Source organism: Vulpes vulpes, chromosome X, assembly GCF_048418805.1.
Source record: "Vulpes vulpes isolate BD-2025 chromosome X, VulVul3, whole genome shotgun sequence".
NCBI classification, from domain to species: Eukaryota; Metazoa; Chordata; class Mammalia; order Carnivora; family Canidae; genus Vulpes; species Vulpes vulpes.
In genome coordinates, this window is record NC_132796.1 from 101,985,831 (window position 1) to 102,003,819 (window position 17,989).

General features: G+C 46.5%; 1 protein-coding gene across 1 annotated transcript; it reads right to left on the reverse strand.

Annotated features, from left to right (window-relative positions):
* Positions 1 to 16,895: 16,895 nt before the first annotated feature.
* On the reverse strand, positions 16,896 to 17,778 carry PLAC1 (placenta enriched 1). Its single transcript, XM_025983163.2, has one exon. It carries the CDS (start codon positions 17,724 to 17,726, stop codon positions 17,088 to 17,090), a length of 639 nt encoding a protein of 212 aa, XP_025838948.1. The 5' UTR covers positions 17,727 to 17,778; the 3' UTR covers positions 16,896 to 17,087.
* Positions 17,779 to 17,989: the final 211 nt, after the last annotated feature.

The window sequence follows — 17,989 nt, forward strand, 5'->3', positions numbered from 1 at the left end:
GGCAATATCTGGATCACTCTTGCCAGCTTTAAAGTCTTAGGGAAACTTCTTTCTGCTACATGTTACAAATCACAAGTCTCATTTAATGTCCCCATTTAAAAAAAAAACTTCATTTATTGACTTAAAGGAGAACCAAAATGTCTCTGGCAGCTTCAGCTGATTCTATCATATAAGGGAGCTGGGAAATATAGGTCCGTCCATACAAGCATCCGATGTCCTCTTTAACCCCCAATGCCTCATTCTTGCAGCACACACCCTGGTACCAAAGAATGTGAGATAATTGTCCTTAAATAAAATACCTGGATGTTTACATACGAAACTGGTTACTCAAACTTATTTATAAATACTTTATACTTTTCAATGTTACCTATCAAACCATAAATCAAAACAAGTTTAAATACTTGATGTCAGTTCACTCCTTCCTCTCTCAAGCAGTCCCACAGAAACTCTTTCATGTCCTGAAATGGCCGGCACAGCGCATACTCCTTAATGATTAACTCATTAGATACCACTTTTTCCTTTTTAAAATGGACACACATTAGCAATAAGTTACATGGCACCCACTCCCCCTCCCTAAGTGAGTCAATTAAGCAGATAAGAAACTACTCTGTAACCTCAATGGCAAACTTAAAAGTTAAAACAACAAAACCAGCACAAAGCTCTAATGGTTTTGAAAATTAAAATATATTTCAATAGGGCAATGGACACAAAGTATCCCAGTCTGCTAAGTGTTCTGGTTCATTTAAAAATCACGTCGGTTTTTCAGAACCAGTAGAATGGATGTTGTGTCCCATTTATTAGTTAATGAAATGCACAGTCTTTAATCAGACTAAGAACAAATTCTTAACATCAGACGGAGTTCCAGCCAGTGTTCCCAAATACACTACTGTGTCACAATAAACACAGTCATTAATTGGGGCATACAATTAAGTGTCTCTGAATTCCATCTTGTTTTGGCTATGCTATTTACAAACAACTTTTACAGTGACTTTTGGGATTAATGGCGAAAAACGTCCTTGGTTGCCCTTAAAAAGAAAAAAAAAAAAACATGTTTAGCAAATGTACAGTTATACTTTAAAACTCCACAACCCTCTCCCAATTAAGTATTTACGTTCCACACAAATATGTGAGCCATCACATCAGATGTTAGAGGCATCCATAATTATAACATTTCCTTAGTTGACTACTGAGAAACATAACAGTGATTCGAAATAGCCATGGTGTCAAAGGCGAAGGTCCCCTCCAGATGGCTCTGCCAACTCACTGGAACTGAATCCATTTTGTACCTTTCGCGTTAACCCCTTTCTTCTCTCCCGGTGACAGTACAACGACTTACATTCCTAAAAAGCCACCTCACTCCCCTAGTTTACGGGTTACCTCTTAGACTGAAATTTACTTACGAAAACAGATTACAAAGAGGCGTCTTGTCACTTCAGAAGCCGGTCCGTCGTTGATACAATAGACAAAGAATCGATACTAGCGAGTGGCCCATAGCCCCACCCCCTGCCCCCCCCCTCCCCCGCCGAACTGAACTGCATTTGGCCAAACCATATAAGAGCCAAAGAATACGCCTCTTCCTCCGTTCATATTTTACAACGTTTTGTCTTAATTTTGCAGATGCCTTCATCCCCACACCCCAAACATACGATGTCCCTTCCCTCGGCGCAGTCGTGCGAAACTTTCCCAATGTCAAGTTCATCCAGGGAAAACTAAACATCCTTGAAAGTTTTAATCGGGCAAAGACAATGCAAAATTAAGCACATTTCTTCCCAACACATTTTCCTGCTTGCGAATAAGAGCTCCGAAAAGTGCGTTAGACAGTATGTCCAAACCGGTGGCTCCGGACCCCGGCGAGGCTGACAGTCGGTCCCAGCCCCTCTACTCCGTTTGCTCTCCCCGCCCCTTCATGTTAGCACCCCCACCCCCAGCCCGTTTCCTAAGAATTTTCCCGGCCCGTACTCGTGTGCTGAACACTTTCAAGGTCTGTTTCACCCGCGCCCCGGCCCCCGACGCGCTTTACAACCCCAAAGCCACACAGAACTTTTTCAGCATTGTCACCAGATCTTTTTCAGTCTGCCGTAACCAACGTTACTAGCCGGGAAGACGCCAGCAAACAAGTCCCTTAAAAAAAAAAAATCGCATGTCACCTCTCGCTCCACTCGAAAATGGCGCCGAAATCGAAGAACTTCTTAAATTTCATTGTCAGCTTTTTGCAAAGGTTTCTGGGATTTTCCTGCGAAGCTGCCTCGCCTGGTCTGAGAGCTAGCGAACGAGCAAGCGAAGCAAAAGAGAGCGGGGGAAGGCGTGGGGGGGGGGGGCGGGGGGGAGGACACAGACAGCGACAGAGCGGGGCCGGGACAGGGGAGGCGGCGAGGTCGCAGGGGGCCGGGCACGGAGCGACGGGGACCGGGCGCCAGACGCCGGGGTGGCGGCGCGGAGGGCGCGCTCTCGCGCTGGCGGCGCCGAAGCTCGGAGAGCGGCGTGGCGGAGGCGGAGCGGCGCGGCGGCGGGGCTGTGCGCGCCCGGGAGGCGAGCGGAGAGCCGGCGGAGAGCCTCCGGCAGCGGCCCTAGAAAAAGCCGGCTCCGGGGGCGTGGCCACGCGGAGCCCACGCTGCCCCCTCCCTCGCCGCCGCGTTCCGCGCGCTGCTCCGGGGCCCGGGGGCGGAAGGGGGGAGGGGGTGAGAGGGAAAGGCAGGGAAGGGGGAGGGGGTGCGGGCGCTCGATGCCACCGACTGGGCCCGCGGCCGCCGAGGGCCCTGGAGGGCACCGGGCGCGCCTAGTGGCCGAAGCCGAGCCGGGTAGCGGGCTTCAGGGAGAAAAGACAGAGTATGGAACACGGCAGAGCCAGGGGCGCACGGTAGCGCAGCGCACACCCAGTCACCCACACGACGGTCGCCGCCCCGCGCCCCTGGGTCCCGTCGCGGTACCCTCTGAGCGGCCGCGAGGGAGCAAGGAGGCTGAGCTATGCCCTTCGCGCTGTGCTCGCTTGGGGGTGCCTGTAAAACGCTTGGGGTGGAGACGGGGTGGGGGGACCGCGTGAGCCAGCGCTCTCCCATGCGTGTGCGTCCGGACTGGTCGGGATTCCCCTGGTTTCGCCCCCCGGCCGAGCTCTCAGGGACAGAGACCCCTGGCACGAGGCGAGCCCCGAATTGGCTGGCCTTCCGCACCGGGCGGGGGGCAGAGCACGGAGGGAGGGCGCACTTGTCTACTGTAGCCCCATTCCAAGAAGGGGAACTGATTTAAAGACTGAAGTGGGGCGACAGGAGGGGCAGAGCCCTTATCGTGGGTGCTAGAGGCGGCGAAGGACGGGGAGTTCATTTCCTTAGGTGTGAGGCTGGTGTTGAAGAGAAGTGGGAGGATGTCCCTACACTTAGAAGATGCCCTGGGAAGCGCAGAGGTGAAATGTCACAATGTCCGCAATTTTCAAATGATGCAGCTAACACGCGCGCGCACACAGAGGAACCAAGTGTTGCAATAGGGTAACAGTTGTTAGATCCAAGCTGGGGCCCCCCGGGGGGGGATGGTGGGTAAACAGACGTTCGTCTTGTCGTTCTTTCAACTTTCCTGCCTGTTTGCAAAATGTCATTATACAAATTTTGCGAGACACTCCTTATGAATTAGCGCCGAAACGCTGTCTAAGAAAACGAGCGCGGCTGCTTTCTGTCTCCCCATCCCGGGTGGGACAAACCGTCAGCAAGCCGGGCTCCAAGCGAGCCGGCCCCGGGCAGGAAGGGCAGTGGGTAGCGCGGCGGGCTGTGGCCGCAGCCCCGACACCGCACGCCGGCCCGGAGAGGCCCCGGGGCCCTCGGGGCAGGTGGTCTGCCGGGCGCCGCGCGCGGCGGAAGGGGAGCTGCCCCGTGCGATCGCCGACCCCGGCAGCTCTGGGCGACCCCGGGTCCCACCCCCATCGGCTGGGTGGGCCCCGCCGGGCCTGGCCGCCCGCACCGCAGGGAAGCGGGGAGAGCCGCGGGGAGCAGATCAGCGCGCTGACACCGCTTCCGTGGCCGGTGTACCCGGCGCTCCCAGAGGGAGGCCCAGGCTGTCTCGGCCTGCACGCGGCGGCGTCCCGCGCGCCGGGTGGCGGAGGAGAGCGCGCGGCCTCCGGGGGAGAAAAAAAATAAGGTGCGGAAAGAAAAATGCAACAGTGGCACACACGCGCACGCACGCACACACGCGCACGGCTGAAATCGGTGCACACAAATAGAACCACGGGTTCCCCCGGGCTCGGCGTTCAAGTTTCTGGAGCTACTTAACTTGCGTTTTGCTGTGATGCTTCTGTGGCTCTGGTGTAAAAAATCTTAATTTCTTTGCCAGGGTGATTTCGCAGACCCAAGGCGTTGCAAGTGCTGCAGCGGCCTTTCACCGGAGCCTGCAACTTTTTTTTTTTTTTTTAATTTAGAACTTGGGGGTGGGGGGTAGACTCTAACAGGGTCTGCAGAGCGGTTTTTAAAAATTAACCAGAAAGATTCTCCGACGAAGATGGGATTTTTAGGAAGGGCTTTGAAACTGCAGTGACTTGTACGACTTCGGTGGGCGCTAAAAACTCATGACTGAGCTACAATTTCCCTATTCAAGTCTTCCGAACTCTTCGTGGACAGGCTGAAAGTTTGCCGGGCTGTCAGACGTGACTGAACAAGCTTCTAAATCCTCAGATCATTTATAAAGCTCCAGTGTCCTTGGGGTGAAAGACTTTTCTGGGCTTTTAAAGCTCGGCTTCGTGGGTAAATTTGCTTGGGTTGATCTAACTGCATGTAAGCATTTATTTCCCCACCTAGATTAGTATAAGGGCAGAAGATTCCAGCGCCGTCAGACAAAAGTCGAGTTTGTGGACGTCCTCTAAAAGAAAAATTGCAACAGCTTTCTTCATTAAACTCTTTTTGCTACATCAGCAAATTAGAGAGCCAGTTGAATATTGATGAATTCTTTGAGGGTGAGTAACATGGCTCCAGGCCGCAGAAAGTGAGGGAGGGCAGGCTTAAGTATTTACTCAAGTGAACAATCTTCAAATATTTTTCGAATATGATGTCTCAAGGATTTTCTTAGGTTTTCTTAGGACCTCTGCAGCAAACCCTAATTCTGCAAATGGCTTTTCATTTTAGTAGGCCCTTTCTCAACTTGACAAAACTGGCAGGACAGAAATTTCCCCCACAGAATGCTTAGAAACTCATTCTGGGATTAGAACCCTGCTTGGCTCAGCAGAGGGGCATCTGGGAGGCCCCCCACTGGTAGTGAGACAACTTCTCTCTGGGGCAACTGGGGACCCCAAAATGAAAGGGACTCCGGCCACTGATTTTTTGTCATCTCGAAAATACTATTTCCAAGCGAGCGTTTTCAGGCAAATAGCACATTTTTTTTCTTCCTCGAATCTTGCATGCAGCATTCAGAAATTACCCTGCTAAGAAATAATTACAGTAAGCTGAGGGAGAGGAATTTAGCAATAGTTTTCGAGGGTCTGAAAGTGCAGCTGAGAAAAACAAACTAGCTCTAGACTGGAGATATTCAGCAAGGAAGTTACACACAACAAGATATTTGGAATAATTTCTGGAAAGTGTTTTCTGAAAAGCAATTGCCAATGAGTGTTTGGAAATAGGTACTAGAGAAAGGCGTTGAATGGAAGAGTCTTTTCTAAATTGGAAAGAACATTTCTAGATCTTACCATTTTTATTTTAAATAGAAATGTCTTTTATGATTATGTTTTTCATGGAGGCCTTGACTTAGGGAAACAAGACTTTCCTTATGTTGTAAATATCCAGAAGTCTTCAGAGAGATAAAATCAGGATAGAGTTACAGATTTAACAGAAAGAAAACAACTGGAATCGTGTTATGAAGCTTCTACTGTGTTATTTGTAAAGGCTTTTTTCAGGGTTCAAGCAAAGGCTAGTAGTTAGCAGCAATCGTAGAATAATGCTTGCCTAACTGTCAGATTAAACAAAAAAGATAATGCACCTTATATTTTTATTGCACTTTATGAAATTAGTTATGATAAAAAAATATTTCTCTGTAAAACTCAAAACTTGAGGAAAAATGTTCAGATCTTAGCTTCTCCCACCCCCATGATCTCACCAGGAAAAAGTAGAATGAATTAGTACATTTTTCCTTTCTGCCAAAGAGGAGTTTAGTAAATCCTTGATGGCTGTTACTTTTTATTTCAAGGTCTCTTTTCCATCCTCAAAGACAGCAGAATCACTGCCTTCAATGCTGCAGAGATTTCTTCTTTAAACACGGCATGTTTTCCTTATTGGGTGTGTACTATTATTGTCTTAATTATTCCTGGAGTTTTGCCCATTTAAATCAAAGACTGTCTCAGATACCAGAACCGATGGGACCTTGGCGCACAGGAAGGCCACGGTGAAGGGGCAGAGGGCGGCCTCAGTTCTGGTCCTACAGTGCTGGTCCTACAGTGTCCCTGTCCTGGAAGTGAGCACGACCCCCTCTCCCTGGTGCAGAGTATGAAGTGACAGAGCCAAGTGCAAGGAGTGAGAAGTGCAAGCCAAGTGAGAGGAGTCAGGAGCCGAAAGCCCACCTTCTGTGTGCAAGACCAGGAGTGCACGTGCCACTTGCTTTCACCAGAAGCGTTATGATCATCAGTTTTTAACCTCACGCCTCAGGCACTTTCCTTGTGCCTTCCCTGATTATGAAAAAGAGAGAAGAAAAAAGAACTCAGTTGAGATCAATGCCAACATGTCAAATGTAATGGTGTTCAGGGAGGCTGAAGGGCATTTGGACAGTTGGTTGCTCCATTTATATATATATAAAAAATGTTTTTTAAAGTCCAAAGTGACCAGCACCAAGGAGGTCCTGTAAAAACGCATAGAGCTGTGCCAAGTCTGAATGACTTCACTTGTAGGATCTTGCTACAGGGAAACCGCTCCTGGGGGCACATAATAATCTTGCTGGGGAGAGGGAAGAGGAGGGAACGGGAATTGAAGGGTGCTAAGGGGAGCTATCTTTGTTTCAAACCCGAGATGTGTTTTCCAAACCATGAAATACTTTGTTGAAATAGGGAAGGAGGAAAAGTCAATATGTGTAACTGCAACATTTACATTAAAGCTGTTAACACTGAACTAACTCCCCGGCACTCACTGGCAGCTCTCCTTCTTGTCCCGTCTGCATTTAAAAAGAAAAAACAATACTTAATAGGCAGAATTTCTAGGACCGGTGGAGAATGTCATTTGTTTTACTTCCCATCTCCTAAAATGAGTATCAGGTTTATAATCAGGTGGGATTCTGGAGTAGCTACTGAGCAGATCAAGCCCCATCCACCGGCAGGGAATGGAGCTGAGGATGTAGCTCTAGTTTTCATTATTTGCATTTGCCATACACCCAGCTTTCTTAGCTCAGAGTCCCCCGGGAATTTCTAGGCCACGGGCAGGCTCGGTCGAGACAGGAGTGAGGTGGAGAGAGTGCGCGAGGGCAAAAGAGAGGCAGAAAGAAGACGACAAAAAGAAAACAAAACCAAATCCTTCTCCTTCATTCCTGTCTTTTATTTCACACCGTCCATCTGCGCCACTGGGTCACCAAGGTCACCTTTTCAGGCTTCCCACTCATCTCCCAGCTGAGTTTCGCTGGAATCTGTCCCTCTGCTTTGTGCCCTCACCCTCCTCCGGCCACACCTTCCTGCTTCCCTGCCAGGGATGTTTGCTCCCCCCATTTCTTCACCGCTCAAGGCCCAGCTCAAAGGCCACCTCCCCTTGGAAGCCTTCTCACCGACCTCGGAGTGGAGTTAACTGCCCCTGCCCTGTCCTGTCCTGGCACATTAATAAAGTTAGTTATTCTGAGTCTCTTCCCAGCAGACAGCCAGCTCCTGGAGGGTGGGACGTGTCTGTCGATGGGTATATTTTCAGCAATTTGCACAATCACTACACACCATCGGTTGGTGTCTGATACGTATCTGTGAAACAAATGCATCCCTGAGAAGGGAACTGAGTGAGTGGAGGGAGCAAGTAGGTGTTCTGTTGGTGGGAAAGCTTAAGGCCAACATCCTCAACAGCTGGCTTAGGTGGCCTTCGGTGGCCCTGGGACTGACATCCGACACACATCCCCTTTAATAATATGGAATTAATTTACTTTTAAATGAGCTACTCAGTTCTGCAAACCCTCTCCGGAAATACTGTCATCATTGTTTTATACTTTGCAAGCTGAGTTTCAAGCTGGTCCTTGAAGGAAAGTGGAGTTTGGCTGGAACAGGGGACACTGTGTGTTCAGAGGCCAGAAGTCAGAGAAGAGCTGGACAGAGGATATCTTCTGGGGAATTAGCTGGAGATTGAGCTGGACAAATAGTATGCATCCAATCTAGAACAAATAGATTATGGGGGCCGTGCAAGGAGGCAGAGGAGTTTGGGCTTTAGTTGCAAGATGATGTGAAAGCTTAAGGACCTTGAGTGAGGGATGTGATGTAATGAAGACAGTGTTTGCAACAGATTGACTTGGTTTACATGGTAACTCTTAAACTCTGAACTATGGCAAACCTACAGTGACCTGCATAATCGGAATGTGCTATTTTCCACACCACACAGGAGCGGGGATTCTTAGTAGGGGAGAGAAAGGATGGAAAAATACCATCTTGTTGCATTTGTATGCTTACTATGCAAAAGGAGATGGGCTAGGCTTTATTTAAAAATTAATTAATTAATTAATTAAAGAGAGAAAGAGCCTGATGAGGGGCAGAGGGAGAAACTTTTTCTTAAAAAGATTTTATTTATTTATTTTAGAGATAGAGAGAGCTGGGGGTGGGGTGGGGTGGGGTGGAGGAGCAGAGGGAGAGGAACAAGCAAATACTCTGCTGAGCCCCATTCGGGGTTTGATCCCACGACCCTGAGATCATGACCTGAGATCATGACCTGAAATCATGACCTGAGGTCATGACCTGAGATCATGATCTGAGCTGAAACCAAGAGTGCTATGCTTAAGCGACTGCATCACTCAAGTGCCCCCAAGGGAGAGAGAAACTTAAGCAGACTCCAAGCTGAGCGCAGAGCCCCACGCTGAGCTGGATCTCACGACCTGAGATCATGACCTGAGATCAGGACCCTGAGATCAGGACCTGAGCCGAAAACCAAGAGTCGGATGTTAAACCGACTGCGCCACCCAGGTGCCCCTGGGCTAGGCTTTCTTTCAGCTGCTATTCTCAATCTCTCTCTCTCTTTCTCTTTCTCTCCCCCACATCTTCCCCCTCCACACTTCCTCCTTCTCTCACATACTGTACATGCACACACCCAAATACCCCCCAATTAGGACTTGATTGGCCTTTACAGTTAATTTCTTGTTAAATTACTCATAAAAATATGTTTTAAAATACCAGTCAAGGGATGCCTGGGTGGCTCAGCGGTTTAGTGCCTGTCTTTGGCCCGGGGTGTGATCCTGGAGTCCCGGGATCGAGTCCCACATCAGGCTCCCTGCATGGAGCCTGCTTCTCCCTCTGCCTATGTCTCTGCCTCTCTCTCTCTCTCTCATGAATGAATAAATAAAATCTTAAAAAAATAAATAAAATACCATTCAATATCAGGCAAAAATAGTTCATTGAAAGAATCCTGAAATTTAACGTGTTGCTGATTTGATGGAACAGGGGGCTGAATATACACACCTTTCCACCTGGAGCCAGCCGTTTTCGGGTGGTGGCAAAGCTTTTAACTGGAGCATGTTATTTTTCACAGGCTCCTTTAAAACATTGTCATAGCATAGCCTCATGAAGTTAAAACAACATGGAAAGTAATTTGGGCAACTTAAATGTTTCCGTAGTTACTGTCAACCACGTATCGCGACATACGGAGAACTTCGGCGCATATGAATATAATCAGAAGGGTTTGATTTTTCCACGCTGATGGAGCAAAATTCAGCAGATGAAATATGAAATGAAAATAAGAATTAATTTGTAGCTTGGGTGATTTCAAAAGGCAGACTTTTGCAGAGATTATTTGATTTCGATGGTAGGCTGTAAATTATTCCAGGGAGCTGGTGTGGGAAGGTCATCAGGGCTAACTTTGGGTCCGTTTGTCCCTTAGCTGACCCACCCTTTGTGGTGAGGAGGGCTGGGCCTCCTGGAGCCCCAGAGAAGCCGATCTCACTCCCTCTATAGGACTTGGTCCTTCTCGCCCCACACTGGCTTTCTTTTAGTATTTTGTCACGTGAACGCAGTGTAGAAAACAGACCAAACATTCTATGGGCATTACTTGGAAAATAAACTTTTCTTTTAAAGATGTGTGTGTGTTTAAGTTGTAGACTTACAACTTAAAAAGAATTCTTGATAGAAAGAAATAGGTATTTGGCTAAAGGTCAAAAATTTTGAAGTAACTTTAAGAGGTGAATAATTTACATTAGCATGGTGTTTATATAATAGAGTGTGTGTGACAAAGTTAAAATAACACTGAAAATAGCTTGGGCAATTTAAATATTCCTCCTAGTAACTGTAGACTATAAGTGCCTTCGAATGGTACCAGTTTCTAGGCAGGGATTTGTGTATGTTCCTTTGCTTTCGAAAACTGGTCCTAGTATTGGCTTCTCTGACTCAGAGCAAGTTCCCCTTACCAGTCGGAGAATGTCTACAAATGAATGCTGACAAAGCCACTTAGGGAAAGGCCAGTCTGTCACTTCACTTCTGGAGACCCGTTAATGAATACCTGCCCCCAAACCTCCCACCTGCTCTTACCCAGGGAGCCCCTCAGCTAGTGCTGCTTAATAGCGTTAGACCTACTTGGATTTCATTCATCACCCTTCAGGTAGGTTACAGGAATGTCACCAATGGCCAAGTCAGGTGGTTGCGAATTGGATAAAAGGCAAGGAAAAAATGGAAATAGTAAGTGATGGGAAGTTATTGGTTATCGTGTTATTGGTAGTATGTACATCAATGAGCAAAGCCCTCTGCCTCTTGATTTTGAAGCTGGACAATAATTTGAAGCTGGAATAATCACACACACACACACACACACACACACACACTACTCCCATTCCCCCACCTCCCCAACTCCCACTCCGAATGACATTAGAAGATTTTTGGCCTCATCCGAATTATGCTATACTACAGGGTTGTTATCACTAACATGGGTGACACTGGAAACATTTCTACCCAATGTCAGTGTTTGTATTACTTGATTTACCTTTAATACTTTTTATTCCTTTGGCTTTAACTGTCTTCGCCAGTGTCCTCTTATAACAACAAATGGGAGCTTCCCCTGGAATGCTTTCCACCAGTCAATCAGCCAGTCCTGTCACTTGCAGCTTGTAGGACTTGTTTTCCCTGGAGAAGGAAAATAGAACTGACCGAGGCAAGGGTACAGCAGTGACATATCGTGTATTTTTCCACCAAGTCTGTGTCCTGCCATTCATGGCATTTACAGAAATAAGTTGAAGAATGTTGTGTTTGTGGTTTGCCAGTGGGATGGTCCCCAGTGACTCCCACCTCCTGGTAGTCCCACCGGTGTGTAGTCTCCTCCGGGTTGGACCTGGAGACGTGCTTCTAGCAAATAGAACATGGCAGAAGTGATGAGGTGTCACCCTGAGATTGGATTACAAAAAGCCTGTGGCTTCTGGTTTGGGCTCTCTCTCTCTCTCCACTTCCCTGCCCTCCACGTCCTTCCCCTTCCTTTCTCTTCTCCTCTGCTTCCTTTCCTTCCTTTCCTATCCCTTCCCTCCCTGTCCATCTAGTTCTATCATCATGATCATCACCATCATCACGAGCATCTTCCATATCATGGGGACGTTCAGACAGACAGCCTACGGAGAGGCCAACAGAGGGGAGCTGAGCTTGGAAGTGGATTCTCCAGCCCTGGTTGAGCCCTGACACGAATGCAGCTGCACTGAGAGCTTGACCGCGAGCATCCTGAGGCCCTGAGCCAGAAGCCCCAGCTCTGTAGTGCCAGATTCCTGACCCACAGATGCTGTGAGATCACACATGGCTGGGGGTTGGGGTGATTTGTTGTTCAGCGATAGATAACTAATACAGAAGGTCTTGTCATTGTATAAACAACATTAAGTTTATAAGACAAAATCTGACCCAATAATTTGTTTTCTTCTGAAAAAGTTGGAGAAAATCACAAAAATGTTGTCTCTCTCTTTCTCAAGCCCAACTCCTTTCTTTCCCCCCTCTCCTCTCTTTCTCTCTCTTTTGGAAACAAAAGATTATCATTACAGTTTATTTTTGTGTAAGTTTTATTTGTTTTTTTTTTAGTAATCTCTACACCCAAAGTGGGGCTCGAACTTGTGGCCCTGAGATCAAGAGTCAGACATTCTTCCGACTGAGCCAGCTAGGCACCCCTATCGTGACAATTTAAATGGGATATCATAGGGATCAGTCATAGAAATTAATAATAATTAGAATTAAAGTAGGTTTTTGTGAAAGCTTTCCCTTTATAATAAACACTTGCCCCTTGATAATGCATTTCTTATAAACATGGCATGTGTGCCTGTGTGTGTGCGTGAATAGCGCTGTGCTTAGTTTAATGCTAGACCAACCAGGCTCTCATTATTGTGGAGAGGTGGAGGGATGGGTGTACTTACATGCATCTCCAAAATGCACTATTGTTTTAAAATTAGGGATAAAAGACTTTTTGCCCTTGATATTTACATGTAATTTACATGCTTAAAAAATCTGGTTTGCCGTTTTCAGGTTATAGGAGTAAAAATTTTAATGTTACTTTGAAGCTCCTTTTATGGATGAAAAATCTCATTATGGCTCTAATTTTTTTGGTGATTTAAAAAAACTGTATTAAAATAAATATAGTATTTGCCATTTCAACCCTCTTTTAAGTGTACAGATTATGGCTCTAATTTATTTTTAAGTAATCTCTGTACCCAACGTGGGGCTTGAACCTGTGACCCGAGATCAAGAGTCAGATGCTCTTCTGAGCCAGCCCGGCGCCCCATGGCTCTAATTTTTAAATATTTGACAAGCGATTACCATAACAAATGGTTTCAGACATTTTTGGCTTTCCCAGAGATCGAAAGAAAGATGAAAATGCGCATTCCTCTTGATGGCAATAAAACATTTCTTCTTATTATTACAGATATGATTAACACTATATGGTTTTTTTAGAAGTCCTGTCATCTTAAAAACAGAGTGAACATTATCACCGTAAAGGAGGGAAATATTCTTTTAGCATTGGGATTTCAAAAGGTAAGTAAATTAGCCCAATTCAAAATGCATTTTTTTTTTTTTTTTTTTTGGTGGTGGTGGTGTTTATAGCAGTTTTATCTTCCCATCTTTGGAATGGCTCCTATGCTTATGGACCCCCAGCTCCTTCTTCAGTACCAGTCACATAGTCAACTGGATTGAGTGCCTGCCAAGTGCTAGTAAGCAAAAAAGCAAAAGGAAGGAACAAGCAAATAGGAGAGGGTCCTCCACGCTCAAGCAAGCATATGGTCAAGCGGAGAAGACCAAACCCGCAGCCGAAATGTTTGAGGCGCATGTCTTCTAAGGAATGACAAGTCCAAGTCAACACGTGCAGGTTACGCCTGGATTTGAAGAGTTAGGCCTAATTATTCCGAGACGTTTACTCAGGCAAAATATGATTCTCAACCACGATGTTGCTTTGCATGTGTGTTCTCGTGGTTTCCTTTGCCTAAGATGCTCTTTCTCTCCAACTTCACCTACTGAAATCCTCTGATTTAAAGCCTAGTTCAAAGGCTCCCAGCTCCATGATGACTAGGCTTACCTTCACCTTCACTTGTCCGTTGCATTGGAAAATAGAGCCCACTCAGCTCCCTGCCCTGGAATTCTGAGTCACACTTCTTCCACCTCTTGACCCCTTCTGTCTCCCTTGATGTATCTGTTGCTTTTTCTAACTGCCTTGAATAGTGAGTGTTAGGGAATTCTGACAGTGGTCCTACCTGCCTGGATGTATGTGACCTCTCCAAGCCTGGATCGCCCAGTATTGAGCCTTTCTGATTTCTTGAGCTCATTCCTGGTCTTATCCACTGGGATGTTATTATCATCTACCAAACTCAACGTGTCCAACCTGGACTCATCTTCACTTCTGTCCTCTACCCTCATTCCAATTTCCCTACTTAAATCCAGAGCTTAACATGTCTTCTGAGTTTCTTAGGCTCTAACTGGCGACACTTTCTTCATTTTTCACAGTCAGAGCAGGATTTAGCTCAAGTCTTATGCCCTCCATGAAGCTTGCTCTCTCTGCTCTGGAGTCTTCCAGCCTCCAAATTTGCCGGCACTATTTATTTTACCTCTTAATCTTGAATGGGGCTTCTATAGACATGTAACTGTTTTATAGGCTAAAAGGACTGAAGTCTTGCTGTTCTTTGCTTGAAATGGTTCTCACTTTCATCTCTTCCTACTCCTCAACTCCTTTCCCCCATCTACTCCACTTCTTTCTTCTCACCTTGAGCGGTTAGAGCAACAGCCCCCCAGTGTCTGCCCTCCAGCACAGTATGCTTCTTCCCCCTGTGTCACTGCTTATGCTCACAAAGAAGGCTCTTCTTCCTCTTGTCTGCTTGGCTAAATCCTCATTTTCTAAGAGTAGGATCATTGCCCACCTCTACCAGGCAGTCTTCTTGGATCTCCCAACCCAACCAGAAGCTTCTCTGGGAGGGAGGTGTTGAATAGAATGGAGGCGGGGAGTGGACCTTGGAGCCAGACAAACCTGGGATTGAATCTGAATGGCGTCACTCGCTCACTGCATGGCCTTGATTTGTCTGAGCCCGTTTCCTCATCTATAAAACAGAGGAAATAATTTTCCTCTTGCAGAACTGTTGCGAGGATTAAAATAAGATTACGCATATAAGGTGTGCGGCACATGGTAACGAGTAGCATTCTCAAGTAGGTCTTGAGTCTCCTCCAGGGCTGATACATTACACAACCCTGGGGCGGGGAGGTCTTGATGAAAAGTAATTCTTGCATTTGTTAAGCACACAACCCACACATGGTAGCCTGAGTCTAATGTGTTTAGCATCGATGGCTTGGTAAATTCTATGTGTTTCATAATCTGTAAGCTTCATAAGAGAGGATGAGGGAGGCTAAGTGCTGGTTCTCTTGCGCATGGTCTTGTGCACTGCTGCTTCTCTAGTCTCATCCCTTGCTGCCAATGACTGCCATCCACCCCCCATCGTATTGGACTTAGACCACTCGCGGTTCTCCTGATAGCCACAGCACATATTCTCTACACAGGCTTTTTCTGGGGTGGAATAGCCTCAGTTCCCTAGGCTTCTTTACTTGCCTCCTCCTGCTTAGACTGTTGGTTTTGTTCACCACTGCATGCTCAGCATCTAATACAATGCCTATAACATAGGGCAAGCTCAAGAAATGTTTGTTGAATGAATGTTTTCAGAGATTACATTCTGGTTTTCCTCAGGAAGGGGCAGGAGTGCTTTTCTTTTCAAAGATTATTTATTTGGGAGAGAGAGAGAGAGAGAGAAGGAGGGAGCAGAGGAAGAAGGACAAGCAGACTCTGTGCTGAGCATGGAGCCAGACCAGGGACTTGATCGTGACCTGAGCCAAAATCAAGAGTCAAATGCTTAACTGACTGAGCCACCCAGGTATCCCAAGGGGCCAGGAGCTTTTTAAACGAGATTTTTCTTCAACTACCATGATTGCAATGGACTGAATGTGTGCCCTTGATGTGTTTGAATCTAGCCCCTATGTGAGTAAATCATGAAAGTGGGGCCCTCATGCATGGGATTAGTGCCCTATAAAAGGGACCCCAGAGAGCTCTCTCGATGCCTTTCCCCCACATGAGGAAACAGCCAGAAGATATCAGTTTGCAACCTGAAAGAGTGCATCACCAAAACCTGACCATACTGGCACCCTGATCTCGAATTTCTAGCCTCCAGAACCATGAGAAATAAATGTCTGTTGTTTATAAGTCCCCCATCTATGGTACTTTGTTAGAACAGCCTTAACAGACTAAGACAATGACTGAATTTCTACTCACCTGCTGAATGAGTATAATATCATGCACATTGTGTATGTTATCATAGACATTGTGTATAGTATCATACATGTTGTGTATAGTATCATGCACATTGTGCTAACCCTGCTTCTTAATAGTGTGTGGCCTTGGGAAAGTCTCTTAATCATTCTGTGCCTCAGTTTCCTTATTTGTAAAATGGATCAAGGTTGTAGTGAAGATTATATGAGATGCTGCTACTATCTGGGATGTTCTCTCAGATCATCCCAGGGCTGGCTCCTTCTTCACATCAATATTCAGTTCAAAAGACGAGGCCTCGGAGTCCCTGAGACTGCTCTGATCCCTTCTCCAGCGACTCTTGTACGACCTGGTTTCAAGCTTTCTCATGGCCTTCATTGCTATCTGGACGTACTGTTGTTTGCTTTTCGTTTGTTTATTACCTGTGTGACCTCAATTTCTCTGGGTCTCAGTTTCTATTAACTGTCACATCTCAGTGCCAAGAATGGTACCCGACATGTAGTAGCACTCAGTGAATATCTGTTGAATATATTTACTCACCTCTTCCTTTCCGAGGGTCTGTAAAAGCTAATGTAGAGCTAAACCTGGGTGAAAATTTGCTGATCACATAAGTCAGGGAACAAAACTCCTTCCAAAGTACTACTGGTCTGTGACTAAATAGAAGATCCAGCCCTTGGCCTCAGGAGCTTACCATCAAGTTGGTGGAACATGACTCGAGCAATCCTTAGAATCACTGGTGGTTTATAAATCACGAGTGGAATCTATGCCTCCCGTGAATGAAAAGTGGTACAGCCATTGATCAGACCAAGAAGGTGTGAGGCTCAGTGCTAGGTTGAGAGGTGCATAGTGTGAGTGAAATGGGGACACCGAGGGAGGGATTCAGTTGAGCAGAGCCCAGTTGCTTCAGACAGAAGAGACTGGGTGCTAATGTTTGTGAAGCCCTGAGAACACTGTGGCCCATAGCAAAAGTTATATATGTGCTTATTAAATCAAAATGTTGAACTGATATTTTTATACCACCAAAGTTTTATTTTTCCTTTTAAAAATATATAAAAATATAAAACAGCTTTATTCAAGAAACAACCACGAACTTCCCTCTCTCAAAGGCACTCATAAGGGGGCTTCCAAAACACGTTTGTCTGATATTCAAAAATACTCTATACTAATGTTAGAAAAAGCATCTATCTACAGGAAACCCCCCCATACCAAACCTGGGGATCACATGGACTCAAGGAGATCGTCTGAGCGAAGAGACCAATCCTCGGAAATATCAACAGAGGAAGATGGCAGTACCAGCTGGCCCTCCTCAGCCTCCACTTGGTGGTGTGCAGCCTGGGCATGCCCTTCTTCATTGAACACACAAGGTGGACAGTCGCAGTCGGGCCTTTGGCTAGACTGTGACAAGGTGAACACCTCGTAGCTTGCCTCACCATTCTGGGCTGTGGCCCCGGCCTCACTGGCTACTTTTACAGAACAGGGCAGAGTAAGCCATGGGGACCGGTGGGGAGCAGTACATGACACTGGGATCACATACTTAGAAGAGGTACCCTTCGAAGCATAGTGCAACTCAGTACTGTACATAATCATGTCCTGAGAGATAGCCTTGGCACGGATGCCACATTCGGTAACGCGGTAGGTGAACTGGTAGACATGTGGCTGGACATGGTTGGCAGGGCACCCTAGGCCCAAGTGTAACTCATGGAAGTGTACATACACATCATTATTCAACATGAAGGGGTGGACAGTGACCATGAACCAGTCTATAGAGCACAGTACAGTCATTGGGCTTTGTGTGGAACAGGCTGAGAACACAGAGGCAAGGATGACCATCCCTCCTATCAACTCGAAAACTTTCATCCTTGTAGTTGATCAGGTAACGACTCTCAGGAATCAGGATGCTGTCAGGTGAGGATTTCTAGAGCACACAAAAACACAAAAGGTCAATCATCTTATTGGCTATTGAAAGTTCAAACACAATAATTTTTTCCCTTTTAAAACAAGTATTTTCAAAAGGTGAAGTGAGGAGAACTTAAATGGAAAAAAGGTGAGGTGATGGATGTGTTCATTAACTCGATTGGGTGAATTCTTTCACGATGCATACGTATGTCAAACCATCACGT